This window comes from Embiotoca jacksoni, unplaced genomic scaffold (genome assembly GCF_022577435.1).
Source record: "Embiotoca jacksoni isolate LCO1_2020_lvr unplaced genomic scaffold, fEmbJac1.0.p SCAF_43, whole genome shotgun sequence".
Lineage (NCBI taxonomy): Eukaryota > Metazoa > Chordata > Actinopteri > Embiotocidae > Embiotoca > Embiotoca jacksoni.
Genome location: NW_027185396.1, coordinates 948,867 through 967,349, shown reverse-complemented (window position 1 = coordinate 967,349; position 18,483 = coordinate 948,867). Strand labels below are relative to the sequence as shown.

Sequence of the window (18,483 nt, the reverse complement as noted above, 5' to 3'; positions counted from 1 at the left end):
GTTATCAGTAAGGAGTGGTTTTCACATTGCTGTTATCTTTGCAGTCACATAAACTGGTATAAGACATCAAACTGCGCTTAAAAATAGAGGTGAACTAAGTCTCTATATTACAATATTGATTCTATTTTGTCTAAATATTCCAACTTTATTCTTGTAACATTACTTTTATCTCAACATATTTCAACTTCCTTAGAACAGTGTACTGAATATTGTCTGTCTTGAAGTACTCTTCGGCGCCAGCTTTGTTCGGGTGCAAACGGTCTCCTGCGTGGAGGCTGGGACGCTTTCAAAACAAGTTAAAGTTGGAGATAAAACCAACATCGTGAGCCCTGCAAGCGGACTTGAGCCAGTTGTTGAGTGAGCGGATCCTGCTGAAACAAACGGATCCGCGGCTAAGAGCCGGAATGGGGCCAGAAAAAAACATTTCCTTTCCTCATTTTATTAAGAAACTCGAAAAGAAATAGTTTTTTGTCATTTGAGAGTGTTGTCTGGTTGTGTCATTAGTTCCAACGTGCACGATGAGTCTGTTTCCTGGGGAGGGGAGTGTCGGCAGAAGTGATTGGAGATATCGCAGGAATGTCGGAAACTCACGTCGGGAAAGCGCCCGACAAAGTGTTAAGGCTAGTCACCAGCAATATGACGCACTCTTCTCTCACACACACACACACACACACACACGAAACTATGTCCGTGACCAATTGTGGATTTACAGTCATCTGTATCGATGTGAACGTGGAGGCTTGTTTTTTGGTGATTTACTGAAGGAAACAGCTTCTCTACTCACTGGAAGGTCTTTTTTTAACCTGCTATATTTTCATATTTATTTCGCACCAAAATTAATATTTCCGATGCTACTTAAACTACCCTGAACGCCGTGAAGTAACCGTAGACTGTATGGACGTAACCCATGACTGTAGTATGTGTTAAACCATCGACGGTAAGTTCCTTGATTTGTGTTATTCATGTTATTTGGTAACATCTACAAACAGCCTTAACACACAAAGATCAGTGTGTTGTTAAGTTCCCGGTGAAAAATACAATAATGTTCCAGTTCATACAATGTGTGTTAGTTTTTTTCCTGTTTCGTATGTTGATACAAAAAGTATGACCTCATACGCAGCTGTATGAAGGTATTTTTGGGTTTTTATTATGCAAGCAAAAAAAACAGTTTTAATCGCAAATTTCTTGCTCTGCAGTCAAAAATAAAGTTTGCAAGTAAAACTATATAAACTGAGAATAAAATTATTTGCATTGCAAACAAATTTGCACTCACTGTTTTGTTAGTTTTGGTTACAGAATTTTGCTTATGAAACCAGACTTTTTGGCTGCAATTTGAAAACCTTTGCTCTCAAGTCAAAAACCTACCAGTGGAGTTGAGTCGTGGTTCTTCTACGATGGAGACGGAGTTTCTATTGGTGGACTGACTTCCGCCACACAGCATGGACACATCCTGCTGCTTCTGTAGACATCTGACAGGAGAGGACAGTGTTTAACTACATGGAGGCATGTTTGTGTGATATTCATCTTTTACTATGGAAAGTGATGTTAGAGTGACGTAACGTTAGCAGACCTCTAATATAGTTCAACAAACAGTCCTCTGAGTCTGACTCAATCCCCCAATAAAAACTCTGAAGCTGTTGTGGGAAGTTTCATCAGCTCAGTGAAACAGTAGAAACAGTTTTATGTTCACTAAGAGAAAACAAAGGTAACCTTGAAACCTGCTCTGTAGCTTCATGTTAACTATTTCAAACCTGTCAGCTGATGTCTTCCTCACAGTAAACATGTTTCCTGGTTAGTGCAGCTTTTATAATGTCTGTTTGTTTCCAGATGTTGTCCTGATGTTCTGGATTGTACAACCCAACTCATACCAAATCTGAGTGAAGTTCTATCTTCAGTCCAAGAGAACTTTCATCCTGCTGTACAAAATGATCTGGAGAAGAAAACATTTGACTGCTGCAACGTTTCTGGTAAAAAACTGTTCACAGCATAAAATTACAGGAAGCTGTTTTTAATCAGGCAGTAATTTATAGATCGCTTGATTCCTCCTGCAACATTTCTGACCGTTTACAAAATCAGAAATTTCCTTTTCCTGTCTGATTGGTCTTTATTTCAACTAAGATTTCACTGAGACAAAAACCCTTGTTGTTACTCTTCTCCTAACTGAATTGTGATTTAAGAAACTTCTCAGAGCAACTCTTGATTGAGGAAAGGACAGAAACCCTTATCTTAGTGAGGAGGTGTGGTCGACCCCGTTGCTAGGTGACAGGTCCTTTTAAAAGATGTGATTGATCAAAAAAGAATGGACGATGACATCCAGTGGAAATAAAATGAACTGCGTCCCAATATGAGGCTGTGAAAGTGGGTTTTTGATATTTCCACTTTCATTTCAGCCTCATTGTGTTGAGAGGGAGAAGTGAGCGTCTCCAAGGAAACCGACCACAAACATCATCACTGGACAATATCATTTATAGCGTTTCATTAACGTGCCGTCATTCAGCGTTTGAAGAATATTCCTCTGACCTCGCTGTACTTCTGCAGTTTTCTCCTCTGATCAAGAAATTGTTCAGCCTCTGAAAAGTCCTCCTCCCTGCTCCGAACAGTTGTTCTCCATCTTGAGGGTCAAGATGTTTTGTTTTGTTTTAGTCTGATGAATCTTTGTGAATACGTCCCCTGGTTGCTGCAGTGACTTCTTATGGTCCATTTCCTTTTTTCCGCCTCCTGCTTGTCTTTATTTGTCGTGTCTTTAATTTTGCAATTGGAATCAAGCTGCTCTTTTTTTCAACTGAGATTTCACTGAGACAGAAAGAACCCTTGTTTTCCCTCTTCACAGATACTTGTGATGAAAGTCTTTAGTGGTCTCACCATCACATGTCATCCAACTGAGTATTTCATCGGGGATAAATGCTGTCCTAAATGTCTGTCTGGTAAGATCCAACTGAATGCTGAAGGGTTATTTCACTTTGCTCATTATACAATGCCTATAAAAAGTATTCACCCCCCTTGGATGTTTCACCCTTTTGTTGCTTTTATACATGAAATCATGGTTAACATAATTTGGATTTTTTTTTTTTTTTTTTACAAGAATTTGGAAAAAAAAAAAAAAAAAAAATGTCAAAGTGAAAACAGAGTTTTGCAAATTAATGTCAAATTAATTAAAAATATACAAGATAGAGTAAATGATTGCATAAATATTCAGCCCCTTCAGGTCAGTATTTAGTAGATGCACCTTTTGATGCACCAGGCACCTTTGTGTCTGTGTGGATTTGTCTCAATCAGGCTGGCACATCCGGACACCACAATTTTTCTCCATTCTTCCTTGCAAAACAGCTCAAGCTCTGTCAGGTTGCTCAGGGATCAGGCGTGAACAGCTCTTTTCAAGTCCAGCCACAAATTCTCGACTGGATTGAGATCTGGGCTTTGACTTGGCCACTCCAGAACATTCACCTTGTTGTCTTTGAACCATTTCTGTGTATCTTTTGCTGGATGCTTGGGGTCGTTGTCTCGCTGGAAAATAAATCTTCTCCCAAGTCGTAGTTCTCTTGCAGACTGAGTCAGATTATCCTCCAGGATTTGGCGATATTTTTCTGCATTCATGTTCCCCTCTACCTTTACAAGCCTTCCAGGGCCTGCTGCTGAAAAACATCCCCACAGCATGATGCTGCCACCACCATGCTTCACGGTGGAGATGGTGTGTTTGTGGTGATGTGCAGTGTTTGGTGTTCGCCAAACATAGCGTCTGTCTGATGGACAAAAAGCTCAATTTTTGTCTCATCAGACCAAAGAATCTTCTTCCAATTGACCTTGGAATCTCCCACATGCCTTTGGGCGAATTCCAGGCGAGATTTCATGAGCTTTTTTCAACAGTGGCTTTCTCTTTGCCATCTCCCATACAGCTTCGACTGGTGAAGAACCCAGGCAACCGTTGTTGTATGTACAGTCTGTCCATCTGAGCCACTGAAGCTTTTACCTCCTTCAGAGTGGTCGTAGGTGTCTTGGTGGCCTCCCTCACCAGTCTTCTTCTTGCCCGGTCACTCAGTTTGTGAGGACGGCCAGCTCTGGGCTTCTCTGAGTTGCTTGAAGTGTTATCTTGTCTTCATGTTGCAATTGTAGCATGAATACTGATGAACCAGAGAGTGGACCTCCCAGACAGGTGTTTTTATACTACAATCACTGGACACACATCAACTGCACTCAGGTGATCTCCATTTCACTAATTGTGCCACTGCTGGCATCAACTAGCTGGACCTCTGTTGAATTAGGTCAGTCACTTTAAAGGGGGTGAATATTTATGCCAACACTTATTTTACACTAACAATTTTTAATTAATTGACATTAATTTGTAAAAAATCTGTTTTCACTTTGACATGAAAGAAGCTTTTTTTTGGTGCAAATTCTTGTCAAAAAAGCAAAATAATATTGACCATGATTTCATGTATAAAAGCAACAAAAGGGTGGAACATCCAAGGAGAGTGAATACTTTTTTATAGGCATTGTATATAGTGTCTTTCTGTTATGCTGTAAGTGTTAATGATAATTATCAGACTTAACTGTTTGTGTTTAGATCAGTGGAGTCAGTGAAGTTTCACTGCTCTCTGCTGCTGCTCTTCATGTTCACAAGAGAAAGTTATTGGGGGACAACATCCATCTAACTAATCAACGTTTTCTTTTTTTAATGTTTATTCATATTTAAAATAATTATTTTCAACAGGAAGTCGTGTTAAAATTCATTGTACCGAGTTCCGCAGCACTTCATGTCTGCCCTGCATAGAGGGAACCTACATGGATAAACCTAATGGATTATCACAATGTGCTCTCTGCACAATCTGTGATGCAGGTAAATATCTGTTCATATTTTATAATCATTTGAAAGAGAAAAATCAAATGTCTACTGGTTGATACGTACAGTGCCATCAGTTTAAATCAAATCCAGACAAGTCATTTATGCAGATGTTTCCCATGAATTCCTCATTTGGAGGAGTTATTTTATCACATTTATTGAAGAAATTGTAAACACTGAAGGTGTCTTATAGATAGAAAAAGTAGCATGTAGCTCTGTAGCAGATACAAACAGAATAGAGGTTTTCTAACTGTGTTTAACCTCCATGTGTGTTGACAGGTTCTGGTCTGAAGTTAAAGAGGTCATGTACAGTAACATCAGATACAGTTTGTGAACCACTGGAGGGATTCTACTGTACTGACTCTACAGAAGGCAACTGTGCAGCAGCAGAGAAACACACAACCTGTCAGCCAGGACAATACATCAGCCAGAAAGGTTGGTTTTCTTGGACTGACTTTTAAGGATATATTATATATACTGAGCTCAAACGTGCCAATGATTAATGATGATTAATGATTACAGTAAGACTGACCTGGCCTTGATCTTGAACCAGCAGAGTTTTCACATTAAACATATGATTGGACAAAAGATTATTTTGTGGCGCTTCCTGCCACATCTTTACTTCCATCAGTGAATGGAGTTTGCTCAGTTGTCCTTCAATAATGATATCTATTGATTACAGTCTGGTACTTCTATTTAACTAAATGCTGACTGATTGTTTCTCTTATCCAGCTGTCAGACAGTCATCCAATCTGCTCATTACTTGTCATGTAAAACTTTGAATCCTTTCATGCAGCTGTATATCATGTGTGTTTGTGCAGGAACAGCCTTCAGAGACAGTGTGTGCTCTGACTGCACTAATGGAACATTTTCAAATGGGACATTTACATCTTGTCAGCAACACACACAGTAAGTGAAGCTTCACATCAGACATGGACACATTTGATTTCTTGAAGCAGCAGTTAATTTGTGCTATCTGTATATCTTCCTGTAAAATCTCCTTCTGTTATTTCAGATGTGAAACAATAAACCTTCAGAAGATAAAAGAAGGAACAAATTCGATTGATGCTGAATGTGGAGAACCAAGTTTAAACGTGGCAGTAATTGTGATCAGCTTGGTGTTTTTTTTGTTAATTATTATATTTATTGTTGGATTAATAATTTACTTTCTTAAAAGAAAGAAAACACATCTAAAAGGTAAGAATTGAATTCATGAAAATGTTATTGCATTAATTTGGGATGATAAAAGTCATGACGCTGATTACGTTTTTTTTGTTTTGTTTGTAACTATAGTCAAACAAGAAAAAACAGTCATTGCAAAAGAGGTAGGTTTGTTTTCGCTGTAATTTGCTCTGTAATATATGACAACACGTTGTTTGTTTTAGAAAATTAAATGTCTTTTGTTTTGTTTCACCAAAAAGAACAAACCAGATGAAGCAGAATCATCAGAGATTGTCTGATTATCTGAGATTCGTTATCTGATGTGAACAGCAGCAGGTAAGACAGCAGTGTGTTGTTCTCTGAAATGTTCAGTGATGGAGGACTGTTTGACTGAATCACATCTACAAATGTACAAGACGTCTCTGCTTTAAGTGAATGTATTTCTCTCCTCAGACTGACACAATATGTGGATGAACAGATAAACATCTTTTCACTGCAGAGTAAATGTGTTCTAGAATCCTGTTATAACCCTGCTGGATGCTGGCACGTTGTCTTTGCAGTGAACAGAAATACAACATGTGGAGTTTCCTGCTTTGTGACACAAACTGAAACCCTGAAACTGAACACGTTCTCTCCACTCCTGCTGATCTACAGCCAAGATCATCATCTCAGCAATATACGCTACAGAAACTGAAGATGGTCTGCAATGTTAAACTTGTTGCCTCAATCTACATGAAGGTCCTGGTAAGAGTGAGTCGTGCTACCTGGGACTGTTTATGTCATCTTATTCTATTATGTCTTCTATCCTGTTTTATGATCCTATTTAAAGACCATTGTCCTTTACAAAGTAAAATATCTATTATGAGGAAAATCACATTTGACATTTTACTTAGGAAAAGAAGCAGTATTAATATGAAGCTCCATTTAGTCATTTTTTAAAGGAAGTTTTCTATTTTTGGAACAACAAACCACCACTGGGATATAAAGATGTGTTGGATAATAACATGCGCACTCTTGATTTTTTTTTCCTCTGTTAAATTTTGCATATCATGTTAGTTTCAGGCCAGCAGGAATGTGTTAAAACTTATTAGGTTAGTTTACAAACACGCCTGAAAGTCCTGGATAGAAAATCACGACAGTATCATCATCATGTACTTTTGAAATAGAAAATGTTAAGCTTTGACAACTTGTATTTAGATATCAGTTTCATGTATAAGAATTAATAATGCTGCTCCTCCACCACTGTGGAAATTTGTAATTTTTGTCTTTTTGAAAATAATGTATTTTACACATTCTGCAGTTGCACAAATAAATGTATTCAACTGAACTAAACTTTCAGTGTCATGCAGAACATATAAAGAAGGAAAAGCAGTAATGATTAGTTACTAAAATGAACTCCAGTGGGGCTGAAAATGTGGATTGTGGATTTATTTGTCTGCGTGTGCAGTGGAAGACAAAATCCAGAAGGAGGCGCTAACACACCGTCATTAGTAACAAACACAACAGACCATTACTACAATCCCCCTGGACTGCATGGACCACAACTGTCATGATATTACAACACATGCATTTTAAGGTGCTACATTTTAGTGTGTTGCTGCTGCGAAAATGTTGTTTTAGTGACAAATTGGCTTCTGACAAATAATTACACGTGATGTGATCCTGAACACAGCAGATGAGTGTCTTAACACTACTGAAGCCAAAACCTGGTGTGGCACTGAATGAATGAAAGAAGTGGAGAAGCTACAGGTGCAGTAGAAGAGTGTCTGTAGTCTTCTACAACATGAGACCCACCTAGATCTGATCCTAACATGAGACCCAGGTGGATCTGATCCTAACATCACACCCACCTGGATCTGATCCTAACATGAGACCCACCTGGATATGATCCTAGCATCACACCCACCTGGATCTGATCCTAACATTAGACCCACCTGGATCTGATCCTAACATGAGACCCAGGTAGAATCCATCTGTCATCATCCAGTTCTGTTTGGTACTCAGCTGCATTTTTTACACTAATTTTAGTTAAATTAACCCTTTAAAGAGACACAATCAAACAAACATATTAAAAGTATAAATGTCACTTCAGTAAACATCCTTCTCTCTGTAAATGACTAACAACAATACAATATCAGCAAACAATCACTCACAAGGAAATCTTAAAGGGGAAAATATAAAAACAGATATGAAGCTCTCAGTGGAAATAAATAGGATTTGGGCCACATCAGAATGAAATGTGATTGTTGCCTAATAATGTTTTCCAACATGTAGAAACATGAAAAAGAAAACAAGCAGCTGAAGCTGATGGATCACCTCCACACTGAAAAACAGGAACAGCTGCTTAGTTTTCTTTAGAGGGAAGCACATGCACAGGTCATGTTCATGATCACACACATGGGGGCGCTGACGGCTCGTTTCTGAGGTGTACCACTGTTGGGGTGGTCAATAATTACTCTCTCTCTCTCTCTCTCTCTCTATCTATTCATCTCCAGTAGCACTTCACTCATAGAAGTCATGTTCCTACATGTCTGGTTCCATTAAATGCCAACAGCTCTAATCACTGTTGTGTGGAGGTTTGTCAAAGCTCAGTATTAGTGAACACAGCTCGACTCCTTTATCCTTTAAAAATCCTGCAGGAGATCCAAAGAGCTGCAGGGGGAGTACAGACAGGATTTAGCAAGAGAGATCATACTTCTCCTATTTCAGGTTCTCTTCATTGGCTTACCAGGAAATGAAAAAATGAAATCAGAATTGTTCTCCGAACTTACAAAACTCTTCATGGCCAAACTCCATCTTATCTCAAAGAGTTTATAGAACCAGATCATCCCAACAGAGAGCTTCACTCTCAGAGTGCTGGACTGCTTGTGGTTCCCAGAGTTTTTAAAACCAGTCTGGGAGGATGTTTGACAAAGTTAGGGCAGGTTCAGGCTTGAGTCATCCTTTTATTATGCTGTTATCAGCTGCTGGGGGAAAGTCCACGATGCACTGAGCTCCTCTCCTGTTTCTCTCTTTCACCCTCGATGCATTTATATGACACCATTACATCTCCTTAACTTCACGCCTTCTCTCTCCCATAGTTTTCTATATTGTGTTGTTATCTTTCAGTTCTCCTTGCCTGCGTAGTTTTAGGATTTTCTTTTGCAGGTATCCCTGCAGCTCCATGTTTCTGATCTGTGATTACTGACCTGACCAACAGTTTACTGTAAAATCATTTCATTCTGCCAAAGGCCTGACAGATAATGGAAGAGGGAGTTTGGTTGTTTGGATTGTTTGTGGATTAACCCATGTGTTTTTTGGTGTTTTTTGTGTGTTTTGTGTAAACAGGTTCTGTATCTGACATTAAAAGTATGTTATCAAAATACATAACATGAAGTCAGGTCTGTAGACCTGAAGGGATTTTAGTCATCAAGATTCTCTTAATTACTTGAAATCACTCTGAATTAATCTCAGATTAAAAATAGTCCTCCAAGAGAAGCGCTGCAGTTTGGTTATAAAATACGATTATAGTAGGAATGTTTTATGTAGCTGCCACTTCTTGTTTTTGTTTTTACCTAGTCTAACCTGTACTAGTACACCTGGCTGGTAACAGGGACAGGTTAGACTAGGCTGGTACTCCCCCACCCCACCCCACACCGCCCCACACCGCCCCCCGTACTGTGAATCCCTCCTTCTTTGAAGATCCCACTGGAGAAGTGTTCAGTGAAGTGGCATCTATGTACCGAGCCACGGTCAGCAGGAGTCCAACTGGAATATAGTTTGCTGTTGACGTGTCTTCATTTTTAATCGTGAGTGTTTTATTCATCACTTGCGTTTGATAAAAGTTCTGTGTTGTCTTACTGAAACTGCAAAATATATAAATACAAATAAATACATCTTTGATAGTTTCTAATGGTGATGAATTGCCTGTTTGTTTAAATAAACGTTCTGCACAATTGCACTTAATACTATGTCCGTGTCCATTTGTGGATTTACACTCATCTGTATCGATGTGGACGTGGAGGCTTGTCTTTGGGGGATTTACGGAAGGAAAGAGCTTTTATAGTCATTTGAAGGTCTGTCTTGTTGTACACAGACCCGCCCTTTATGATTCAACATTTTGTACTTTCACACACCAAGATCATCTGAACGTCATGTCGGTCATCTTTTTTTTAACCTGCTATATTTTCATATTTATTTCGCATCAAAAGTAAGATTTCCGATGCCACTTAAACTCCTCCGAGTGCCGTGATGTAGACAGGTAAGTCCTGATTTGTGTTATTCATGTTATTTGGTAACATCTACAAACAGCCTTAACACACAAAGATCAGTGTGTTGTTGAGTTCCCGGTGAAAAATACAATAATGTTCCAGTTCATATAATGTGTGTGTTTTTTGTTGTATTTCCTCATACCCAGTAGCATGAAGGTATTTTTGTGTCTTTATTATGCAAGCAAAAAAAAAAGATAACAGTTTTGACAGCAAATTTCTTGCTCTGCAATCAAAAATCAAGTTTGTAAGTAAAAATATATAAACTGATAATAAGATTATTGCAATGCAAAAAAAAAAAATTGCTCTTACAGTTTTGATTACAGAATTAAGAATTTTGCTTCTGAAACTAGACTTTTTGGCTGCAAATTGAAAACCTTTGCTATCGAGTCAAAAACCTACAAGTTGAGTTGGATGTAGTGAGCGGGACATACGATGGAGACGCAGTTTCTATTGGTGGATTGACTTCTGCCACACAGCATGGACACGTCCTGCTGCTTCTGTAGACACCCGACAGGAGAGGACAGTGTTTAAATACATGGAGGCATGTTTGTGTGATATCAATCTTTTTCTATGGAAAGTGATGTAAGAAGGCTCTCCTCTTTATCAGCCTCCCGATGTCTCCTCTGTGACACACTCTTGACACACACACACACACACACACACACACACACACACACTGTTGTAACCCCAATTGTTTTCCCGAGTCCGTTGATAGAAGCAGTCTTTAGGCAGTTACCGGTCTTAGCTTATTTTTATTAAGCATAGCATACAAGATATCTTGGAGAGCCCAACATCAACAAAGGTCTCTTTGTTGGATTCTAACTTCCCGCTTTCCGGCACATACACTTATACTATTGGAAGAGGCATGGCCTATACTGTGGCGGGAACATTTGCATATGTTTGTCTCAGTACTTTTCCACTGTCCTCCGTTTAAGCCACACCTCCTCTTGCCTGATAGGGAGTTGCACCCCACGTGATCCTCCCACACACATTCCTGTTTTCTATGTAAAGACAAACAGTCAACACATTCAGTTCCCTGGAACACATTTCATTTCCTAATAAGATGCACTGTTGCATCCTACATTTGGCCATATTTCATACACGTGATAAGTTCCTGCATAAGCAATGTGTTCTCTAATGATTACAGTCAGTATGTATTTCGAACGTACATCATATGAGCCCACATATGCTTTAATCAGATCCCACAACACACACACACACACACACACACACACACACACGCGCACACGCACGCACACACACACACACACACACACACACACACACAGAAAACAACTCCCTCTTTTCACACTAATATTAATAGCTTCTCCCACTTGTCTGTCTGTATCTCTTCAATATTCAGGTACGACACTCGGCATGAGTATAAATCTTTGGCCAGTGAGCGACTGGGCAGGTCGGACTACCAGGAGCAGTATGTGTTTGTTTACAGGTGAGCTGAACTGTGTGTGCCACTTTACATCTCCACACACCTAAATGTTAAGACTGAGCGCAGACGGTAATGTTTGTGTCTACTCTCTGTATCTGCATGTGTGCAGGGCTGACAGAGTGACAGTCACTGGCCAGTATCAGTACCCAGATGATCTCCATGGAGACGTGGATGCTTTTGCAAGAGAGCCTAATCTGGGTCTCAGAGTCAGAAGACATCATATTGGTTTGTAGTAAGTTGACTCACAGTCAGATTTAGGGGACTTCAGAGGACATTATAACAATAATGTGTTGTAATTTGAGAGATCCATCATGGCTGATCATCATACTCTTATCAGAACATATGAAACTTCAGCAGCTACATTGGCACAATGAGATACTTTCAATTCATTTAATCACTGGGATTTAGATTTTGTTAATCTTCCCTCCCCAACAGTTCCAGTTTGTTTTATTTTGAAAAGCACATCTGTCTTGTTTCAGTGACGAGGCTGTGTGTCTTAAGAAATCTTCAAAACCATACTCGAAGTCTGTAAAGTATTTCCTGGGGTGAGATCCCAGACACACACGATATACCACAAAGTACAGAGAGTAAAATAACTGGACAAACAAATTAGCTTCTTTCATCAAACCTTCTTCCTTCCAAACATGAGAGACTAAAGCACTTCATTTAAATAGGATTAAGTGATGGGTGTGGTTTGAGTTATTTACGTACTTTTACGTGATACTTTCTTTCTAAACCAGAGTCCATAAAAAATAGGAATTTAGAATAACAGAGGGAAGTGTATATATCACTTTAATTGGTTATAAAAATGGATAATAAAGACCAAGTAAATTCTGATAATGCTCCATCTTTGAGGAGACTGGAAATATGACGTGTCACTGGCTGAGTCGTCCTCCTCCTCACTGTGGCTGATCCGACGTTTACGTGTCAATGAGGGAAATTTTACGTTAATGTGTGAAAAGCACCTGAAACAGAAAATCATCTGCCCACACCTGGTAGAGTGTGAACGGGGTCTGTGTTTCTGGCTGTCTGGCCATGTTTGAAAACCGAATGTTAAAAGCATATGATGTGTCCATTACTTACAATGGCCAAGTTTATTATTCCCAGGATTGGGGAAAAGGTGCAATCACAGCATTTTAAAATAGCAAAAGTTGTACTCTTAGGCCCCCTCCTTGGTTCAGGGATGGTCGTTCCTCCTTCACACAGACGGCCTCTTTGACTCCAAAGCAGTGTTCCTTCCATCAAGCATGAGCTCATCCTCATCCCTGAAGGAGGCCATGGGCCTGTACTTCAGTGTAAACTGTGGAGTCCTGGCCAGAAGAGGTAGCTCTTCCTCCCAGCACTTATCGGAGTACACGGCATTGCGCTGGTTCTGGTTTATGCTCAGTCAGCGGTTTTTACGTCTCCTTTCTTTGATTAGTCGTGCACTGTTTGGGCGTCAAACCCACCAATAGAAACTCACATCTATTCCCGCCCATTATGTCCAACTCAGCTTATTCCTACGCAACCAAAAGTTTTTGTTTCACAACCAAAAGTTTTTAACTTGTGACCCAAGAGGGCCGGATTTGCAATGAAAACTTTTTGTAACAGAAATAAAGTGTAATTTCAGAAGCAGAAGTCTGAATGACCAAAACTAACAAAACTGTTCGAATTTTGATTTTTTTTCAATCCAAATAATTTTATTCTCAGTTCATATTTTCACCTACAAACTCGAGTTTTGAATGCAGGGTAAGAAATTTGCTCTTAAAACATTTTTGTGTTTGTAAAATATAGACACAAAAATACCTGCAGGGAGACAACAAATTAGACTCAACGACATTCAATGATTCTTGATCTTCAACAAACTACAAGAGAAGATATAATTCTTGTTTTACTACTTTTTAATTGATAATGAAACTCATTTGTGTCAAATCAATATATAAGATCTGGGGAGTGATGTATTGATGAGGTATTTTACTGTTGCTGCTCTCTGAGGAAAATTTGCACTCCAACAAAAGAGGTTAAAGATACCTAAAATGTACATGTGTGAGTGTGGCAGCCAATTAGAACCAAATTTATTTATTTATTTAAACTCACTAAAAAAAAAGTTAAATCACTAAAAAATAAGGTTAAGTAATGAATCAAACTAAATATTTGATATCGACTGACTTCCTCTGAGTTTATATTGTATCAAAAAACTTTCAAAGATAAGCAAAAACTAGAAAATTAATAAAAAAAAAAAAAAAAAACTAATACTTTTCAGTAATGGAATGAGAAACAACACATTGAATGAACAGCAGGTTTGTTTTCCTTCTTTTAGAGCCTGACTGATCAGCTGATGAACTAAATGCTGTTCACATGACTGAATATGGAGAGAAGCATGCTGAAGGTTCTTTTCCACAAAACAACCAACAGTGTTGTTTTGTTCTTCTCCCATGGTGCATGAATTAAACTGGATTTTATTCAAGCAAGTATATTTACCAGAAAGGGAAATAGTGTTTGCATGTAATATATGTGAAACCTGATTATTCAAATCCTACATGATCAATAAAATTCTGTTTGAATTCAGTTTTATTCATATAGCACCACATCATAAGTCACGTCGAGGCGCTTTACCTTCTGACTGTATAACATGTAGAAATCCAACAGTTCCCCTTTGAGCAATCACGTGAGTGTTGAGAGGAAGAACTTGCCTTTAAAGAAATTCAACAGTTTTACATGTAACTGTCAGCTAAGAAGGAGTTTTGGTCTCTGAACAGCAGACTTTTGCTTTTGAAATGAGGCTCTTTTTGTCACAAAAAGTTTTGATGGCAACATTTTGGTGTTTCACAATCACCAGCTATTTTCTGAAAGCTGGTGTGATTAGGAAATTAAAGATGTGAAAGGTTTCACTAAGCTGCACGTTTCAGTTCTCATAAAACTACTTGAATGTAGGGAACAAAGTTCGAACACCAGAACCTGTGATTAGTGTCAGATTTTATTCTTTAGTATGTCAAAAAAGAAGATTGATATAACGATAAATAATTTTACTTTTATGAAAGGAGAGTTATACCAGTTTTAAACACCAAAGTGGAAAACACACATGATGTCTTTTGAGTTAGTGTTGGTTGGGTTTGAGGACTACAGGTTTGAAAATGACATTGTTGGGGATGTTGAGTTCTTCAGACCTCTCATAGTTACATTAACCACCACCAGCATAACAGCCAAATCTCCATCTGGAGTTGCATTGTGGGTATTTTAGGGGTCAAGTTTTGACAAAAAGAATTTGTGGAATAAGAAGTTCATAAACTTTATTAATCTCTGCCAGTGTCTTGTCATTGTCAGCACTGAGCTCCATCCTGCCCCGATCAGAAGGAGGTTCCAATAAAGGCTGGGGGAATAAAAAGGGGGAATTGTGAGGAAATTTTCATTCAACATTGGTCTCCCTCTCTCTTACTTACTGTCTAATTATTTCTTATTACCTTTTTATTATTATTAATAATATCCCATCAGGTTCCCTGGCGTAAGTCACTACGTCCTCCTGAAATCTGTGTTGCCATAAGTTCAGGTCTGTTGTGGCTACAGACAGAGACGGTTAATTTAATTATCTTTCCGACCATATCCACATTAATACACATACAGTGCAACGAGATCATGTTTCTCAGGACCAGGGTGAAACGTAATCAACATAAGACATAACAGTGACCAGTTTGTCCTGTAGTAAAGGTCGACAGTGAATTAGTATAGATAGTCCAACAGGGTGCAGAGTGGTTAATGTTTTACAGTCTTATTGCCTGTGGAAAGAAACTGTTCACAGTCTGGTAGTGTTTGATTTGAAGATGCCACTGGAGAGGTGTTCAGAGAAGTGGCATCTATGTACAACTTTAAACACCTTTACACTCATCACTCAGTCTAAAGTTGACCAGCATCAGACTTTAAAAGGCTACATTAGTTGTTTACTGTTGTAGGAATGAGGAATTCACTGACAGAGATCAGATTTTTATTTTCAGCCACTTCTTTGTGTTTTATGAAGTGAAACAGATCTGGTCTTGTGCTCACGATCTCGGTTCCACAAATGATTGGACATACAGAGTTGACTTCCCTGTCCTTCCCTGCTACAACTACCAGCTCAAGATAATGCCAACATGGCAGATTTCGAACTTGTTTCTTCACATCCAATCATTTGTTTAGCAACCACAGTCAGGAACACAGGATGTGATCACTTTGCAAAGTTTGGTGTACATGTATTCATGGGAGATTCATGGATTTTTAACTAGTTTGTATTGGAAAATGTAGAAAAAAACTTGGTCGCCTATCACAAAATAAAGAATGAAGAAATCCACATATTTGGCATTCAAATCTAAAATCCCAAACAAATAAAAAGTATCTTAAAATGTTACAGCCAACGAGACATTCACTTAAACAGGTCTGACAGGATTCAAATAAAATTTGAACAAACTATCTAACTTTTTTTGTGGATTTGTGCTGGCGGTTAGAAAAAAAATAGAGAGAAAACTTAGTTCCTCACGTTGACATAAAAAGATCTCAGAGCTCTGTTTGCTGGATGCAAAAATCAGATTTAAGATATGAAGGACATAACTGACTGAAACTGAGAGATTATGTTCAGAATTCCCCTAAAATCAGGCCAAACATCTGCTTCTGTTTGACCCGGAGGGACCGGCCAGCTCAACTAAGATCATTTCATTCTGACAAATAAAAGAAGAACGAGTTTGGTTGTTGTTTTTGTGTGTTTTGTGTAAACAGGTTCTGTATCTGACATTAAAAGTATGTCGTCAAAATACAGAACATGAAGTCAGGTCTGTAGACCTGAAGGGATTTTAGTCATCAAGATTCTCCTAATTACTTGAAATCACACTGAATTAATCTCAGATTAAAAATAGTCCTCCAAGAGAAGCGCTGCAGTTTGGTTATAAAATACGATTATAGTAGGAATGTTTTTTTTATAGCTGCCACTTCTTGTTTTTGTTTTTACCTAGTCTAACCTGTACTAGTACACCTGGCTGGTAACAGGGACAGGTTAGACTAGGCTGGTACTCCCCCACCCCACCCCACCCCACCCCACACCGCCCCCCGTACTGTGAATCCCTCCTTCTTTGAAGATCCCACTGGAGAAGAGTTCAGTGAAGTGGCATCTATGTACCGAGCCACGGTCAGCAGGAGTCCAACTGGAATATAGTTTGCTATTGATGTGCCTTCATTTTTAATCGTGAGTGTTTTATCCATCACTTGCGTTTGATAAAAGTTCTGTGTTGTCTTACTTAAAATGCGAAATATATAAATACAAATAAATAAATATTTGATAGTTTCTAATGGTGATGAATTGCCTGTTTGTTTAAATAAACGTTCTGCACAATTGCACTTAATACTATGTCCGTGTCCATTTGTGGATTTACACTCATCTGTATGGATGTGGACGTGGAGGCTTGTCTTTGGGGAATCTAGGGAAGGAAAGAGCTTTTATAGTCATTGTAAGGTCTGTCTTGTTGTACACAGACCCGCCCTTTATGATTCTACACTTTGTACTTTCAGTTACATCAAGATCATCTGAACGTCGTATCATTCACCTTATTTTTAACCTGCTGTATTTATATTTATTTCGCACCGAAATTAATATTTCCGATGACACCTAAACTACCCTGAACACCGTGACGTAACCGTAGACTGTATGGATGTAACCCATGACTGTAGTATGTGTTTCTCCATCGACGGTAAGTTCCTTGATTTGTGTTATTCATGTTATTTGGTAACATCTACAAACAGCCTTAACACACAAAGATCAGTGTGTTGTTGAGTTCCCGGTGAAAAATACAATAATGTTACAGTTCATACAATGTGTGTGTTTTATTTTGGGTTTTTTTTCTGTTTCGTAACGTTGATACCGAAAGTATTTCCTCATACGCAGCAGCTGTTGTTAACATGTTCATGTAAAATAGATGAAAAGAGTTTTAAAAACGGTTTCACTTCGTGTACCTGCAGAGTGAAGCAGCTCTTAATGCAGAAATAGACTTTAATCCAGAACAAGTCGTTGTACAGACATGAACAGTGAACGTTGTGGATCAGATCAGAGACCTCAATGATCCAGTCCCGACGGACCACAATGATTCCTTTGTTTTACATCTCTGAGTTTTGTCTGTATCTGTATATTGGTTTGGTTCATAACGTTTTCCAAGTGAGAGAACAACTGTAACTGACAAAGAACTCAACATATAATTTTATGTTCACGAAGAGAAAACAAAGTCAGCAACTTAAACCTGCTCTGTAGCTTCATGTTAACTATTTCAAACCTGTCAGCTGATCTCTTCCTCACAGTAAACATGTTTCCTGGTTAGTGCAGCTTTTATAATGTCTGTTTGTTTCCAGATGTTGTCCTGATGGATTTTACAACCCAACTCATACCAAATCTGAGTGAAATGATGTCTTCAGTCCAAGAGAACTTTCATCCTGCTGTACAAAATGATCTGGAGAAGAAAACATTTGACTGCTGCAACGTTTCTGGTAAAAAACTGTTCACAGCATACAATTACAGGAAGCTGGTTTTTAATCAAGTAGTAATTTATAGATCGCTTGATTCCTCCTGCAACATTTCTGATTTTGTAAACTCCTTTTCCTGTCTGATTGGTCTTTATTTCAACTAAGATTTCACTGAGACAAAAACCCTTGTTGTTACTCTTCTCCTAACTGGATTGTGATTTAAGAAACTTCTCAGAGCAACTCTTGATTGAGGAAAGGACAGAAACCCTTATCTTAGTGAGGAGGTGTGGTCGACCCCGTTGCTAGGTAACACGTACTTTTAAAAGATGTGATTGGTT

General features: G+C 38.6%; 2 protein-coding genes across 2 annotated transcripts in view; both read left to right on the top strand.

The window, feature by feature from the left end:
* Positions 1-1,830: 1,830 nt before the first annotated feature.
* Positions 1,831-7,330, top strand: LOC138210225 (tumor necrosis factor receptor superfamily member 14-like). Its single transcript, XM_069169256.1, has 9 exons — positions 1,831-1,967; positions 2,831-2,924; positions 4,709-4,834; positions 5,117-5,272; positions 5,659-5,746; positions 5,853-6,034; positions 6,131-6,162; positions 6,259-6,334; positions 6,559-7,330. Exons 1-8 carry the CDS (start codon positions 1,926-1,928, stop codon positions 6,295-6,297), a joined length of 759 nt encoding a protein of 252 aa, XP_069025357.1. The 5' UTR covers positions 1,831-1,925; the 3' UTR covers positions 6,298-6,334; positions 6,559-7,330.
* A 2,102-nt stretch (positions 7,331-9,432) lies between these two features.
* Positions 9,433-18,483, top strand: part of LOC138210156 (uncharacterized) — a 30,888-nt gene continuing 21,837 nt past the window's right edge. The window contains exons 1-5 of the mRNA XM_069169121.1: positions 9,433-9,786; positions 11,612-11,698; positions 11,805-16,880; positions 17,204-17,382; positions 18,035-18,169. Coding sequence (XP_069025222.1) covers positions 17,340-17,382; positions 18,035-18,169 — 178 coding nt within the window. The 5' untranslated portion in view covers positions 9,433-9,786; positions 11,612-11,698; positions 11,805-16,880; positions 17,204-17,339. The remainder of the gene's footprint in view (positions 9,787-11,611; positions 11,699-11,804; positions 16,881-17,203; positions 17,383-18,034; positions 18,170-18,483) is intronic.